The sequence below is a fragment of the Notechis scutatus genome, chromosome 5 (genome assembly GCF_049901735.1).
Source record: "Notechis scutatus isolate UNSWTSFEM ecotype Mainland chromosome 5, rNotScu1.2, whole genome shotgun sequence".
NCBI classification, from domain to species: domain Eukaryota; kingdom Metazoa; phylum Chordata; class Lepidosauria; order Squamata; family Elapidae; genus Notechis; species Notechis scutatus.
The window spans coordinates 222957-240090 of NC_142013.1; the positions used below are offsets into that span (position 1 = coordinate 222957).

At 54.0% G+C, this 17134-nt stretch overlaps 1 protein-coding gene across 1 annotated transcript; it reads left to right on the plus strand.

Annotated features, from left to right (window-relative positions):
* Positions 1-10929: 10929 nt before the first annotated feature.
* Positions 10930-12106, plus strand: LOC113427597 (hemoglobin subunit beta). The gene is made up of 3 exons (XM_026690112.2): positions 10930-11090; positions 11190-11412; positions 11884-12106. Exons 1-3 carry the CDS (start codon positions 10999-11001, stop codon positions 12010-12012), a joined length of 444 nt encoding a protein of 147 aa, XP_026545897.1. The 5' UTR covers positions 10930-10998; the 3' UTR covers positions 12013-12106.
* The last annotated feature ends 5028 nt before the right edge of the window (positions 12107-17134 follow it).

Here is a 17134-nt window from a genome sequence, read left to right on the forward strand (position 1 = left end):
CCGACTCCGTCCGTGGCTTTGGGGGGGGGGGTGGGCGGCGGGGAGGGAAGCGGCCGGGGTCTCCCCCTTCCTGGGGCAGCGCGAGGAGGGCCCCATACGGGGAAAACCCGGAGGGAGGGGGTCGTCCTCGGAGGGAAAGCGACCGGCGGCTCCCAAGCGCGTCTGCTTGAAAGGGGTTTCGTTCCACCGAAGTCAGGAAAAGGCCCCCCGCCCCCGCCTCTTTCTAAGTAACTGAAGCCGCCGAGCCCCTGCCGCACACCAGGCCGGCGGGGACGGATGGCGCGGGAAGACGAGCGCCCGGCTTCTCTTGGCGTCTCCGTGGCGCCCTCCAGGCCCGCTGCCTGAGCCTTTCAGTTGGGGAGGGGGCCCTTCCCGACAGCGAGAGGGGCTCAGGGGGGCAGCTGGAAAGGGAGCGTCTCGGCCCCACCGGTCAGGTCAGGAGCCGCCGGGAAGGGAATCTGGCCAGGGACGCTTTCCCCGCAGCTGCGGGCTGGGCAGGGGGCTCCTCTTCCTGGACAGGCCAGCTGGGGGTCAGTCGCACCTGCTTTTAAATATATAAGGGAAAGCCGGGCAACGGGCCAATTCCTCCGGAGGCTTCTGTGTGGAAACTGGCAGGTTTCCTTGGTTGGGTTGCACTCTGCAGAGGGCTGGACTAGATGACCTTTGTGGTCCACCCCACAGTCCCATGATCCTATGGTTCTAGGAGGGATGGGTTGGGGGGGGGGGACTATAAAGGCGGAGGAGTTGCCCCCCCACCCAATCATCCAAGACAGTGATGGCCCCTGAGAGCGAGTTCAGAGGGGGGGGGGCGGCAGAGCCTGGAAGCCAACAATGAGAGGATGCTGAAAGGATCCGGAGGGGAGGGAGGGGACAGCAGCCTTCCAAGGGCTTCAGAGACCTCCCCCCCACTTGGAAGACGGGGTGGGGGGGGAGGCAGGGGCAGAACCAGTGGGGGAGAAAGGCCGGGAAGGAGATTTGGACGGGAGATCAGGAGTCACTTTGGCTCACCCACCCCCCTCAGCCCAGCCCAGCTCACAGGGTTGTTTTTATGGGAAAAGAGGGAGGGAGGGAGGGGGGAGTACTGTGTGTCTCTGCTGCCTTGAGTTATTTATAAAAATAATAAAGGTGGGATATAAAAAACTTCCTGGCTGGGGAAGCTGTCAGCCTGCGGTCTGAGCAGCCACACAATTGCGGTGAGTTGGGAGTCTCCCAGCAGGTGCTGGGTTGTCCAAGTGTGGGGCTTCCCAAACCTTTTCCTTCATGAACCCAACCACTTATAACACCATCCCACCAAGGAAGGGACCTTGGAGGCCGCCTAGTCCACCCCCTGCTCAAGCAGGAGAGCCTGGACCATTCCAGGCCGTTCAGTGGCTGGGCAATCTCTTCTTCAAAACCTTTCAGTGGTGGAGACGCCTGAATTGTTCTAACTGTCAGGAAATTTCTCCTTAAGCCCAGATTGGTTCTCTCCTGGATCATTTCCAATCAAACTGATCAGGTCCTTTAAAAGGGGTTTTTTTTTAAACCAGAAAGTCCTTTTTACCCAAGAAAGGTAAAACACTTTAAGTCCATTTCAATACCCCTCTTGTGATTGGTCATGAGTTTGTCTGCTGTGGGCAAATGCCACTTTTGCCCAGTGCGGGGTAAGTGAGTCGGGTTTTGGAAGTCCTGATTCTGCAGGTAGGGCTGGACTAAGCAAGCTCCAGGGTTCGTTCCACGATTTTACATGGAATAGGAAACATGAAGATACTTCAGCTGGCGAACGGGATTCAGAGGACAGGCCGTATCTCAAAGAAGCCGATTCTGCTGTAGGATGTCTTAAGCAAACACCCCCCACTCACACCCCCCCCTCCATGTCATTTCGGAAGCACCAGGGAAGGGCGGAAGGCAGGACTTCCCTTTCCAAGATAATGCAACCAAAGATGGGACAAAGTGCCCCCCCAACCCCAACTCATCATCCCTTCTTGCACTGCCGGAGGCCCCCAGAAGTGGGGGTGGGCAGGACCTCTGCACGACCCATTTCCTGGGCTCAGCCAACACATCAACTGGTTAAGCTCAACCAGGCTAAGTCCACCCCAGATGCTAAGTCATAAAACCAAACCAAGATCCTTCACACCAACATGAACCCAACGTAGCCAGTGATGATGTTACCTAGTTGGATCATGAAATGTCTGCAAGAAAACCACCAAACTCACACAGCACCAAGGACCCGCCCTTCTCCTCCCCCTCCCTCCCTGCAAACTCATCCCCTTCTAGCACTGATGAGGTTCCCTAGTTGAGTCGTGAAACGTCTGCAAGGAAACCGCCCAGCTCAGAGAGCCCCAAGGAGCCCCAGAGTTCAGCCCTGAGCTCCATATCGCCTTTTCTACGGATAGTCAGCCTTGCCCTCCCCTCCCCCTTTGACGCTGCCCCATGGGAAAGGGGTGCTTGACTGGGCAGGGTTTTGGCCGCCCTTGGCAACAGGGTCTGTCCTCGGCAGCCTCTCTGTAGAGTTGTAATTGCAGGAAAGTCATTATCTTGATGGCGAACCTCAGATAAGGACAAAAGCAAATACAACTCAGGCAAACAAAATCACCAATGCAAAGAAGGATTAGAGAGAGGAAGTAAACATGTGTTAGACTTTAACTAGAGATAATTAATTGTGTTAATTACTATGCTAGACAGTAACAGAGGCTGATCAACAACCAAAGTTAACCAATGTTATTAGAGGATTACTAAAAATGTGTATAAATGCAAGACTAGACTCCAATAAAGTCATCATGATTCATGTGATCATGATCAAACACCTCGACTGCCTCGTCATTGCAACAAGTGGCGCATGAACAGGGACCCTCTTACTTCGTCCGGCAAGGATTTGGTGCACCTTCAACCCTTTGGGGTTTCTCAACCATTATTGGTTTCTGTAAGTATGGGGTCTTCGCTTTCAGAGGAACAAAGGAAGCATGTAGATGAATTAGGCTATTTGTTGAAGAAAAATAATACTCAGGTACCAGAGAAAAATCTCTTAAGGCTGGTCCAGGAGATTGCAGCTCAGTGCTTATGGTATCCAAAAGAGGGGTCTTTAAAATTAACTGATTGGGAACGTATAGGGAAAACATTGCATTCTGAACCTAGAGCAGAAATAGAAGTTTTGCAGGTGTGGCATTTATGTAGACATGGAATTGAAAAATTTGGTCACAATGAACTTTCTCTTTTAACACCTCCACCTTCATGTTATACTAATGTTGTCATTTATCCTCCTTCTTCACCTGAATATATGTCTTCCATTCCCTCAGCTTCTGCAGATACAGGGCAAAAGCCTCCTGACTCTTATTATTCAGTCTTCTTTTCAGAAAATGGTTGAGAACTGTAAAAATGATGCCTCTGTCTCAGGAACAGAACTTGCAGAATTAGTGGGGGACTTCGTGGCTTTGGGTGGGAGCGAGGACGGATGGAGTCTGTGAAGCGGGGCTTGCCTGCCCTTGCTGGCTGCCTCTGCTTCCTTAGGGGCGGGGAAGGGGGCTCATCTGGACCAAGGGTGAGTCTCCCCCTCAGTTTCCCCTGAAGGATCTTCCGTCGCTTTTGCCTTCTCCCTACATCTTCCCTCTGTTAAAATTCCCCCCCCCACACACACACACACTTATTTTCGGGCGGATAGATTTCGTGTCTGAGCATTCTCACATGATGGTGGGTCTTTCCCCCCCCCATAAAAACAGTTAAAAAAAGAAAAAATATATCCTCATGCAAGAACTTTTCTGCTTCCGATTACCCCCATGCTTAAAAGTTGCAAAGGAAACACGGAAGCAGGGAAGCGCCTGCCCAGCTCCGGAGCTCCACACCATTTTTTTTTTCAGAGTGGAATCTGACTCGAGTATAAGCCGAGGGGGATTTTTTCAGCACAAAAAATGGGCTGAAAAACTCGGCTTATACTCGAGTATATACGGTACTTGGAATTATTTAACCTTTTTAGATTCTCTTGCAGACTCACCTGTTAATTTACATTTTCGAACTACTGAATCTTTAGCAAGGCCTTTGGTAAAGTATAGCCAAGCTCCAGATCCAACCTGGAAAGGCCCTACACCAATGATCACCTGGGGTTGTGGTTACGCTGCCATGGAAGATCCTTCTACTGGACAAGCAGTGTGGGTTCCAGCATGCTGTGTTCGTCCATATCATGGCATGGCATCAGGGCCTTCACAACCCGATTCCGGATTTCAATCTTCATCTGAACACAGAAGTTCGGCTTCCAAGGTCGACGCACCCACAACCCATCATTTGGGGACAGGTTAAATCTACTACATATCAAGCTCAACAACAACTGCAACAGGCCTCATTACCTCAGACTCCTGAAAATCTTGTTGCTGCTGTTTTTGCTATTATTACTGCTAATTCTGTTACAATTTTACTTTGTATTTTCTTGTTTATGGTTAATGGTGTTTCTGCTCAAAATGACACTTCTGTGGTTCGTCTTAACCCTAATTTGTGGGTTCGTCATGCCCAATACATGTTTATGACCCATGGCACAAATATTACTTTATACTATGAGCCCCCAATGGCATTTGGTCAAATTTCTTTTACCCCTAACTTGATCGTGTCTTCTACATTTATTGTCTCACAACTACAATCTATTTCACACTCCTGGCTATTTTCTAAACCCCCTATGCAATTGAATTCTGTCCGTTGGCGTTACTTGAAAGTTAGTCAATTTACAAGGGGTCTGTGTTTCTGTTGTCACGCTAAACACACTTGGCTTCATAATTGGTCTGATTATGATGCTGCTCAGCACATATTTAAAAAGCTGGGGAATTATAGTTATTGTTCTAACTACTATTGGTTGTCAGGTACCTTTAATTCTTCTTTGTATGGACTTAATATAGCTCCTGATATGTATCCCGACAATTTTCCTATTTTTAATGCCTCTGATCAACTAATATGTGGTTCTTTTTTGATAAATATGCCACCAATGTTCATCCTCAGAAATTTTTCATTCTTTGAATAAAACTATTGAGGATGAGCTTGCCAATTTACAATCATACATTCAAAATAATATCCATGCTCATTACTCACCTTTTGAGTGGCTAACCAATTGGCTCCCTGATTGGTCTTGGCTCAGACAGTTTTTCTTTTATGCTATAATTATTATTATTGTACTAATTGTAACCTGTTGTTTTATTCAATGTATTCCAAATTTGTTTGCATTGTTTCGTTCTACTTCCTCTTCTTTAACTCCTTTACAGTTGCAATACATTCATAAATCTTTGAATCCTCCATTTAAAATAAAAAACAAGGATATGTAGAGTTGTAATTGCAGGAATGTCATTATCTTGATGGCAAACCTCAGGTAATGAAGGTTCCAAAGCAAATACAACTCAGGCAAACAAAATCACTAATGCAAACTAGGATTAGAGAGAGGAAGTAAACATGTGTTAGACTTTAACTAGAGCTAATTAATTGTGTTAATTACTATGCTAGACAGTAACAAAGGTTGAGCAACAACCAAAGTTAACCAGTGATGGAGGATTACTATAAATGTGTATAAATACAAGACTAGACTCCAATAAAGTCATCATGATTCATGTGATCATGATCAAACACCTCAACTGCCTCGTCATTACAACACCTCTCTGCCCAGCCTCCAGCCTGCCAGCTGCCCCTTTATCGCCGCCAAGGAGCTCCTCTGCCCAAGCCTGTCGGAGGAGGCAGGCCTGATTCAGCTCTGACTCAGCAGAAGAGGAGCCTGGGCAGATCTGCCGAGTCATGCCCCCTCCCTGCCCCTGGACCAGCCTTTGCCTCTTTCCCTCCTCTTGGAGGAGGAGAGAAGCCCCATTGGGGGCCAATCCTTGGCTCCCCCAAAGCGGCCACTGCCAGGTGCCCCAACACACCCCACTGCCTGCCTCTCTTCCCAGGGCACCTTGGGCTGCCCCTCCGTTGGCGCAAGAAGGAGAGTGGCTGGCCTCCCAAAGGATGGCAAAGTCGGGCCTCCCCTCCTCCAGCCTTGCACCGTTGGCCAAGGGCCTCCCCCCCCACATTCACTTGGGTCCCTCTCCTAGCCAGAGGAAGGGTCCCCAGTGGGGAGGGGGTGCTTGCAGAAGAGCCCAAACCGGAGAAAAGGCTCCAGAGGGGGAAAGCGGGGAGGTGCCAGCTTTGTGAGCCAGGCCAGGCCCTCCCCGCCCCCTTTACAGGGGAAGAAACTAGGCAGGGGTCCCTTCTGGCTTGCTTTGCCCATCCCAACTTCCTGCTGTGGGCTCAGCTGCCTTTCATCCCGGGTCTTTCCCCCAGGAGGTCCCTCTGGGTGGGCTTGGTGGGGTTCATCGGAAGGAGCCCTTCCCCAGAAGCTGCCCTGTTCTTTGAGGCCTCTCTGGTGGCCCTGGGCCCGGCGGGGCTGCTCCACAGGAGGCCTGTGGGGAGCCTTCCAAGGCAGACGTGGCTAGGAGGAGGCCCCAGCTGACCTTCTGTGGAGGTCACCTAGCAGAGGGATTGGGGTGGGGAGAAGGGGCCCCTGGCACGAAAAAGGCCACCTCGTTCCGGTGGAACTGAGTCTGCACGTTGGAAGCTCAGACACTTCCAGGAGAAAAATTTAACTGGGCAATTCCTCACCTTTTCTTCCTTCCTTTTTTTTTTTTTAATTTTTTTTATTGGTTTTTAAGACAAACATAGACAGACAAAACATAAAAACATCAAGCCATCTTCCATATATATACATACAGTGTGTCGGTTGGTTTACAAATTGTTTTGTGCTTCCATTTCGTAGTCTTCAATTACAATTACATTGTATATATTCTCATATTTTCAATCAAAGATTAAGTACATTAATATCATTGTTAATCATTTGACTATACTTTTATTCATTCATGTTTTACGAAATAATCCATATTTTACTTAATTTGTTTTATGACGGTTCATATTATCATCTCAAATCTCTCCTACAATCATTTTGTAGATATAATAAGAATACATCTTTATATGTTTATTTTCTAAAAATCTACATGTTTCATTACCATGTTTTATTGTCTAACCATTGATAGAATAGATCCCAAATTTTATAAAACTGTTTATCCTCTTGTTCTCTAATTTCAAATGTCAATCTACTCATTTCAGCACATTCCAATATTTTCTTAATGATTTCCTCCTGCGATGGTGTTTTCTCATTTTTCCTCACCTTTTCTACGACTCCCTGGTGGATCCTCTTGAGGACTTCCTCCTTTGTAGGACCCAAGCTCTGAAAACCGGGAGGGCCCCCACCAGCCTCAAGGCTTCAAGCGGGGAGAGTCCAGCCTCCTTGAAGGGGTGACTAACTCGGGCGGTTCCTGGAGTCCAGAGCTGGTTAGGGATGGAAAAGAGACCCTGGGAGAGTCCAGGCTGTGGGCTGGGCGAGACTTCCAGGAGGAAGCTGGCCGCTGCCCTACCATCACCCCGACGATCCAGGGGGGTTTATTTTAGAAGGGGGGGGTGGAGAACCCCCCCCTGGCTCTCTTATCCTGAGGGGTCCCCAGGGAATCTCAGCCAGTTGCTGGAGGCCCAGGCGGTCCTGCTCCTCCGCTTCCCAGGAGGCACCCACCTGCCTCCAGGGAGTGGCCGGTCCACCCAACCCATCCTTGGGGCCCTGCAGAGCCCAGGCAACCTAGAGGGGCCCCGTGCTTTTGCAAATGTCCTGGGTTCCCCTGGGGCCTTTATTCATGACTCTCTATTTAGCCTAGGGTGAGCACCCGTGGCAGAAGAGACGTAAACAGGTCCACACGATCCACCTCATGCTGTGCCAAAGGTCTCTGGGGGCACAACAGGGGCCTCACACCTGGATGTCCAGCTCTCCAGGCCTCGGCCTCGGCCTTCGTACAGATCTCCCAGGAAACCAGGGGACGCGGCTGTGGGCAACCTGGCACAATGTGTTTAATGGCTGGCACATCAGCATCGCAACCGCAGCAAGGGGAATCTTCCCATCCCCGGTGCTGACACGGGGCAGGGGCTCTTCTCCCGGCATCACACCAAATCCGGTTCCATTTCGGCCAGGCAGGGCAAGGCCGGTCAAAACCACCGAGGCTCAGGGAAGCCATGCCGATGAGTTGATGCCCAAGGAAGAGAAGGGCCTTGGGAGACGCCTGGCACCGCTTTGCCAAAGAGCCTTGGAGCCCCAGCCTGGAGGGCTCCGAGAGTGGAAACAGGCTGGGAAAGGAGGGCCTGGCCTGGCCGCCTCCTCGGAGCCCCTGGGGTCCCCCGTTGGTTCAAAATGGGCCCCTGCATAGAACCAAAATCACGTGAAGTGTTAGTGCCACTTGATTCTAAGTGCCTTAGTAAGGCCACAGCTGGAGTACAGCAGGCAGTTTGGGTCCCCCAAAAGACGTTGAGACTTTGGACAGACAAGTGCGGAGAAGAGCAACCAGGATGATGAAAGGCCTGGAGACTAAAACCTAGGAAGAACATTTGCAGGATGTGGGTCTGGCCAGTCGAGAGAAAACTGGGGCCGGGGGGGACAGGAGAGCAGCCTTCCAGCATTTGAGGGGCTGCCCCGAAGAAGACAGAGGGGGTCAACCTCTTCTCCAAAGCCCCTGAAGGCAGGAGAAGAAGCAACGGAGCGAAACTAACCAAGGAGAGAAGCAACCTGGAACTAAGGAGGAATTTGCTGAACAGGGAGGACAATGAACCAGCGGAACTGCCTGCCACCAGAAGTTGTGGGTGCTCCATGACTGGGGGCTTTGAAGAAGAGACTGGACAGTCGCTTGTCTGGAATGGTCGAGGGTCTCCTGCTTGAGCAGGAAGGGGCTGGACTAGAAGACCTCCAAGGTCCCTTCCCACTCTATCCTGGTTCTGGGTCCTTCAGCCTGACTTCTCCTCCAGCAGGCCTCCTGTTATCACCTTCCCCAGCGAGGGTGGGGGAAGCTGTCAGGGGATTGGCCGACTATCCCCAGGCCCGGCCAGCGGCTTCGGCTGGGCCCGAGAGATAGGCCAGGCCAGACACAGCAGTGGCACACCCAGGGCCTGCTGGCTGGCAGGAGAGAGATAGCCCTGCCCCACCTCCGAAGCCCAGGAGAGGTTGATGGCCGGCAGGGCAGGGCGGGACCCAGGTTCAGGGGTGGGAGCAGAGGTAGAATTGGGGTGGGGGGCTGGCTAAGCTCTGAAGTCCTTGGTGGAATCCATCCCACCGAGGCTCCTCCTGCCCCCACCCCAAATTGCTCACTGCTCAGGGACAGGAATGCCTCTTCTAAGGCCGCTCTGAGTTCTGACTGAGACCCTCAGAATGGGGGGAGCCCCTCTAGGCCCTGGCATGTAACCTCCCCCGGGACCCTTTGGAGGGTCCAAACTAACGCCTGGCTGTGAGATGACAGCCTCCCCGTCTCCTCTTCCTCCAAGAGATCAACAGGATGTGCGATGGGTATACCACCCACCACAACAACCCTGTGGAGTAGGCTGGGCTCAGCAGCTGCAGGGCTGGTCCTTGCCCTCCCTCTGGGGGAGCTGCGGGGGCTGCCCCAGACTGGCTTTGCTGCCCCCTCGACACGATGGCTCGGAAATTTGGACTCCTTCGTCTGCGGAGGGCCGGGGCTTCAGGAGCAGGACCCAAACACGACACATCGTAACACCCCTCAGAAATATTTACAGGTGGTCACCCACTTAGGACAGGGGCCCCCAACCTTGGCAACCTTAAGACTTGTGGACTTCAACTCCCAGAATTCCTCAGCCAGCTTTGCTGACTGGTTGAAAGCTGGCTGGGGGATTCTGGGAGTTGAAGTCCACAAATCTTAAAGTGGCTGAGTTTGGAGACCTCTGGCTTAGGGCCACAATTGAGCAGTTATTAAGTGAGGAGCATGGTTGTTAAGTGAATCTGGCCTGCCCAATGACTGTGTGTGTCAGGTTCTACGCTTAGCAGGAGAACATTTGAGGATCATGGTTTCGTATCTGCTTTTTTCCAGCCCAACTGTTCAAGATGTAAACAAGATGTTCTTTTCTCAAACCCTTCCATCGCAAAGGAGGGCTGGGCGGACAGGAGAGCAGCCTTCCAATATTTCAGGGGCTGCCCCAAGAAGGGGGGGGGAGGTTTCCACCTATTATTCCCCAAAGCAGGACAAGAAGCAACGGATGGGACCTGATCAAGGGGAGAATCAACCAGGAGAATTTGGCCTTCAGGAGTTGGGGGGGGCATCCCTGGAGGTGACTAGGAGGAGGTTGGGCAGCCGCTTCTCTGGGAAAGGTCGCAAATGTGGACCACGTCACTAAGTGAACTGTTGTAAGTCAAGGACCCCCTGAATATCCTTCAGAGGAGCAGGGAAACTCTTTGCTTGCCCCCTTGGCAAAGCCTTCTCCGGCTGCCCCTCCCATTTCTCACCCCCAAGGGGAATTGGGGAAGGGCTCAGCTGGCGCTGATGGGGGGGTCTGCTCGCTGCCGGCTCCCCCGCGTAGGAAGGAAGCCAGAGGCGCCACCGCTCCCCGTAGGGCCCAAGGAGCTCCCGAGAAACGTGGGGAGGGGATGGAGGCTGCGCAGGCCGGAAAGGGGTCCTCGAGCTCCTGGGGGAGCCCGCGCGGAGCGGGTGCAGAAAGCAGCAGCCCAGCGGGACTGTTCCAGGCTGCGGTCCCGGCCGGGCTGGGCGGGCGGCGGGGCAGCTCGCTCCTCACCCACTGGAGCAGGGTCGGGGCGGCGGAACCGAGAACGGAGAGCGGAGAACGGAGAGCTGGCGCGGCGGCCGAGCGGAAGAAGGCGCAGGGGGCGGGGGCGGTGTTAGCGGCGCCCCGACGGCTCTGGACGTGGCCGAGAAGCCCCCTCCCCACCCGCCGAGGGGCTTCTCCAGGACCTGGGAGCGCCGCCCGCCCAGGAAGCCGGAGCCCGGCGGGGAAGGCTGCCTCCTGCGCGCGGTCCAGGGAGATAAGGGGCTGCGGGCAGGAGAGGCGCCGGGGGCGGGCGAGGCCCCAGGCGGGGGCGGGCGGGCGGGCGGCCGCAGGGTATAAAAGGCGTCCCCGCGGTCCGGACTCAGCTCCCTCCCTCCCTCTTTCTCGCCAACAGCCCTTCGAGCGCTCCCTCCTCCAGCAGTCAGCATGGTGCACTGGTCGGCCGAAGAGAAGCAGCTGATCACCGGCCTTTGGGGCAAGGTGGACGTGGCCGAAGTCGGCGGGGCCACCCTCGGGAAGTAAGAGCTCCGGGCGGGGCGGGGGGGCGGGGGGCGGGCCCCGCGGGGACCCCCGTCCCATCTGCTCCCCTTCCTCTCGCTCTCGCTCTCTCCCGGCAGGCTGCTGGTGGTGTATCCCTGGACCCAGCGGTTCTTCGCCCACTTCGGGAACCTCTCCGGCCCCAGCGCCATCTGCGGCAACCCCCAGGTCAAGGCCCACGGGAAGAAGGTGCTGACCTCCTTCGGAGAGGCCGTCAAGCACCTGGACAGCATCAAGGAGACCTTCGCCAAGCTGAGCGAGCTGCACTGCGAGAAGCTGCACGTGGACCCCGAGAACTTCAGGGTGAGGTGGACCCCCTCCCCCTCCCTCCAGGGCTGGGCAAGGGTCTCTGCCGGCCCCTCCTCTCCTTGGGCAGCCTTTCCCGGCAGGGCCCTGCCTGAGAGCTCTGAACGCAGCCTGCCGGGTGCTGCCAGGTGCTGGAATGATGGCCCTGCGCCCTGGTTTCGAGCAGCCCAGCCCAGGGATGAGCCAAAGTCTCCCAGCTTCCCACGGTGGGGGGGACAGGGGTCCAGACACAGGACTGACCTGGGTCAGATGGACAATTGCCCCCCTCCCCCCCGCCTGGCCTTTTGGGGCAGCCCAGGGAAAGAGGGAAGGGACACCTGAGCGGGCTCCTTCTGGGCTTGGTGGGGAAACTCCTTTCTAGTCTGCTACGCTGGGGGGAGGGTGGGGTGTGGGGGGGGGGGGCAGAGACGCCAGGAAAGGCTCCTCTTGCAGCAGCCTTCAGTGTCCCCCCCCCCACTTCTCTTCCAGCTTCTGGGCAACATCCTCATTATTGTCCTGGCCGGCCACCATGGGAAAGAGTTCACCCCCAGCACTCATGCCGCCTTCCAGAAGCTGACCAAGGCGGTGGCCCACTCCCTGGCCCGCAAGTACCACTAGACCTGCTGGTGGGCATAGCAGCCGCCTGCCCCCCCTCGCCACGCCTGGAGCCCCTCCTAGCCCACCGATGATGCAATAAAAGTCCTCTTGAGAACCAGCAGCGTTGCATGTTTTTGTGGTCCTGGAAGGGAGAAAAGGGGGGGGTCCTTCTGGGTCGTCCCCAAACCCCCACATAACCCAATGAAGCACAGTTGGGGGGGAGGAAAGGAACGGCATTTGTTTGGGGTGAATTGGGGCTGCAGAAGCAACAGGTGTGTTGCCATCTGCTTGGGAACCTGGCTCTCCCACGGACCTTGCAGGTGCTGAGGGAGCAGTCCTTACTTTGCTGGGGGTGGGGGCTGCCTCTAGAGCCCCCCCCTCCACAGCAGGCTCTGTCAGAAAGGAAAGAGACTCTTCAGCCCAGAAACTGGTGTGGGGGTGTGTGGAGGGGGAAGGCTTATTCAGAAACCAATCAGCTTCCACAGAGGAAGCCTAATTGGGTCCCTGAATTAACTATTGTGGGGGGGGGGGAGCACACAATACATTGCCACAACTTGCCAAGTGCTCACTGCCCCCCTCCACCCCCCCCCACTATGCCCCCAATTTAACTCCCGTGGCCCTGGGAGAAGCTTCGGGAGACGCCATGAGCAGGAGAGCGAATGGAGGGGCTGGCGGGAGGGGAGATCAGGCTTCTTAGCTGGCCGGCCTGCCCCGTGATGTCCAGCGGAGGAGGCTGCCCCTCCAGGCAGGGGCCCTGCTCCCTTCTCAAGCCCTCTTGGGGGCCCAGAGGCTGCCCCCGCCAGAGGGCTCCCCACGGCTGAATGGGGCAGCATTTCAGAAGTGCTTTCTTTCTTGATTGGATGCAACTCAACCCTGGGGGGGGGAGGGCCCCCCCCAAACAGCCATGCAGCAATAGCAGCAACCCCCACCTTACACGCCAACCCCTTAGGAAGGCCACAGAGGAAACTGGGGGGCGGGCAACGTCTACAGGGCCAGAGAACCACCTTTGGGGGCTCCACCCCCTCCCTGCCCCAAGGCTTGTGGGAAGAGCTGGGTCTTCATGGGGGGGGGGGGCTGAGCATTCCAAGGGAGCCCCCATACCTGCCTGGGTCCAGGGTGGGGAGCACCGGGGGGTCGGGAAGCCATCCCGAGGAACCTGGGCAGAAGGAACCTTTGCGCGGGGGGGGAGGGATTCAAGAGCCACGATCCCTTCCGGACGGACCCTCTCTTGGCAACAGGGGCGAATGCCTGTTGCAGGTTCCGTCCGTCACACGCGGAAAGGAAGCACAACGGCCGCAACGGGCTCTGCTTGATGGAAGCCGTTTCTCTTCCTCCGGAGGGTGTGCCGGCACTTAACTGACCAGAGGAACGTAAGGGCTAATCCCTTCGGCCGGCCCAGCCCCTGCCCCAATTACCCCGGCACGCCCCGACCGGCCGGCCCCCTCAGTCAGTCTCCCCGAGAGGAGCTGGGGGCCAGCGGTCGGTCCTCGGCGATTTCCCGCCCGGCTCTTCGGCCGTCGCTCGAGGCAGGCCGGCAGGCTCGCGGCAGCTAAAGGACCGGGAGTCCCAGGGCTTCCTAGCAACGTCCACGGCCGGCCCTCCCCCAGAATGGCAGCCCACGTCAGGCTGACCCCTGGAGCGCGGGGGGCGGGGGGGGGAGGGCGAACCTTCCCCCTCGTGCAGTTTGTTGCTGGTTTCCAGAGGGGAGCGGGGGGGGGTCAGTTAAGGAGAGGTTTGGGGTCTGTGCTGACTCCCTCGGAGTTGGACTTGGGCGGGTCCAGGAGGTTCTTATCCAGTCAGACAAAGACCCCGCTGGAACAGAGGCCTCAAAACTTGGCACAGCACAGCTGGCTGGGGAATTCTGGGAGTCGAAGTCCACAAGCCTTCCAGTGGCCATATGTGGAGGTCTCTGCTCTAGAGTGCCAGAACATTTAAGAGCATCTTAAAAGGGAGATTCATAAAATGTTGAAACTAGAAATCACAGAGTCATCCTACAGTGAGTGAAGTGATTCTCCTATAGGGTCTCCTGCTTGAGCAGCAGGTGGACTAGATGACCTCCAAAGTCCTTTCCAGTTCTAGTCTCCGGTATGATTTAGCCTCCAGCCCCCTGGTAACCGTTGTTGCTCTTCTCTGCACTCTTGATAGAATCTCAACATCTGCTGTGACCAAAATTGCGTGCAGTGAGTATTCCAAGTGTGGTCTTAAAGTATCAAATGGTACTAACACTTCACACAACCTTGACAATGTCCTTCTGTTGATGATGCAGCCTAGGATTGGGTTGGCTTTTTTGGCAGCTGTAGCACAGTGCTGACTCTTATTGAAGTGCTTCTCCACTGGGATTCCATGATCCCTCTCACAATTACTGCTGTTGATTTAGGGGCCACCTAATTTGTACCTTGTGTTTGGTTTCTCTTGCCTAAGTGTAAAACCGTACTTTTCTCACCAATAAATTGCATTTTGTTGGATAGGGTCCAGTGTTCCAGTCTGTCAGAATCCTTCTGAAACTTGAGCCTATCTTCTCAAGTATTAACCCTTCTCCCCAGGGTTGCAAATTTTTCTATCCCCTTACCTAAGCCACGTATGAAGATGTTGAAGAGTCCTGGGCCCAAGACAGAAACTAGGGGTAGCCCACCCCTTCCTTCCCTCCGTGTAGCTGTGGTTCCATTGAGGGCTACACATACTGAGTATGGTTGGTCAGCCAATCCATCTGGTCATTATGCTGTTTAACCCACTTTTTTTCTAGCTTACCAAGAAGTAGGTCGTGGTCTATTTTGTCCAATGCCTTGCTGATGCCCAAGTCTATACTTACTTCACTGCATTTCTCGCATCCACTAATTTAGTCACTTTATTAAAGAGGGCAAATAAGGTTTGTCTGGCATGACCTGTAAAAATAGATGCAAAGAGAGAATTAGGCAGTTCCTCTTTCTCCAAGCTGCCCTTCCCTTCAGTGCCATTGTCTCCCCTTAGTGGACTGATCCTTGCCTTGCCTTTCCCTGACCTGATGTTGACCTCCCCTCCCCCTCCTTCAACCTTTCCCTGCAAAGGAAGAAGCTCCGTGGAAATTCTTGATCAGCCAGGTCAAGGTTGCCTCTGTTAAGTTTGGAGGATAATGGAGACCAGACATCTGACCAGTGACTTCAACTCTTTAATAACAGTAGATAGAACAGAACAGAGCAAGGCTATGGGCAGCAGTAACCCTTTTATAGGGTTGGCTGCTACCCTATTAACCAATAATATGTGCAACATGTTCAACTAATACCCAATAAGAAGTGTCCTAATATTGGCCAATCAGGGACTTGTTATGGACCAATCCTTGTTCATTGTTTAAGGACCAATCAGGTGTGCAGGCTTTCAAAACCCGCTTTGCATTTGGGCTTAGTTACTTTTTATTGAATCACAACACCCCTCCCCTTGGGTTCCGTTTGAGGGAGCTGTAACAAAATCCTCAAGATAGACAGGCCGTTTGGTCTGTCTGGATGATTTCCGTGGTTCCACGGGTTTGGCCTAAAGTCCGGTTCCAGTGGAGCGTTTGGATGATCTCTGTTAAGCTCCGTTTCGCTGCACGGAAATTCCGTGCTGCTTTCGTTGTGGTTGTCCCCACCAATCAGTGTTTCTTGGGTTTCGCAGTTCGGTTTCCCCGTGTTCACGTCCCATGGGAAAGTCAACTCCCTCCCTGCTTCAATTCCCGGTGCTTCGCTGGGCCGTAGGGTTTCCGTTGGCCTGCTATCTGTCATATCGAAGTCAATTTCCTCGATATTTCCTCCCCCTCAGTTGGTGAACCCGGGAGCCATGGGCGCTGGGTGGTAATCTCGAATGGAGTTGGTCTATGTGGCGTTTCCACACCCTCCCATCGTCTGTTAGCAGGCGGTAAGATCTAGGCCCTGTGAGGTGGGTGACGGTTGCGGGTATCCATAAAGGGTCGCCGGAGAAGTTTTTGGCAAAGATTAAATCACCTACCTTAAATTCCCGGCATTTGCTGCTGGAGCCGAAAGGCTTTTCGGTGCGTATGCGGGTGGAGCCGGTCAAGGTGCGATCGTAGTTTCCGCCCCATGAGAAGTTCGGCAGGCGTTTTGTTGGTAACGCTGTGGGCGTGATGTGCTGCAACAATAAAATTCGATTGATTTTTTCATCGATGTCGCGAATTCCATTTTGTGGAGGGTCTTTTTTACAAACTGTACCATGCGCTCTACACGTCCGTTCGCGCAGGGTGCGCAGGCGAGGTTAGCGCATGGCGGATGCCCCAGTCAGCAAGATATTGTTCAAATGGTAATGCTGTGAACTGTGGGCCGTTATCTGAGACCAGAATGTCCGGAAAACCATGTGTGGCAAATAGCCTGTTTAATTTGTTGATAACTGAGTCCATTGTAGTTGTGTTCATTCGATGGATCTCGAGCCAATTTGAATAGGCGTCGACTGTAATAAGGAAAGTGTGCCCTTTTGTAGGCCCCGCAAAGTCAATATGAATATGGGACCATGGTCCCCTCGGAGTTCCCCATTCGGTTGGGCTTGCTTTAGGTGGGGCGTTGCTGACGTCCTGGCAACGTTGACAAGTAGCGACCCAGGCCTCGATTCTTTTGTCGATTCCCGGCCACCAGGCGTAGCTCCGTGCAAGTGCTTTCATTCGCACGATGCCCGGATGTCCGTCGTGCAATACCGCTAAAACAGCTCGTTGCAGTTTGCCCGGGATTACGACTCTATCGCCCCACAAGATGCAGCCCTTTTGGGAAAACAGTTCGGTTTGGCGGGCTTTGAAAGGCGCCCATTCAGGTGATAGTTGTTCTGTTGGCCAACCACGTTCAACCCAGCGTAGGATGTGTTGCAGGACCGGATCTCGTTTTGTTTCGAGGGCAATGTCTCTCGCCGTCAATGGCGGCGCGTGTAGAGCCTCAATTTGCAGCGTTGTGATGGTTGGGGCTGGATCTTCAACCGATTCTGGGAGTGGTGTTCTGCTCAATGCATCAGCGTGGAGAATTGATTTCCCCGGGCGGTGTTGCAAGGTGTAGTTGTACGCCGCCAAGAATTCAGACCAGCGGGTCATTCTGGGGGACAATATATACGGGGTTGGTTTATTACCCGCAATAATCCCCAGTAGTGGTTTATGATCAGTAATTATTGTAAACGCATGCCCATACACATATTCATG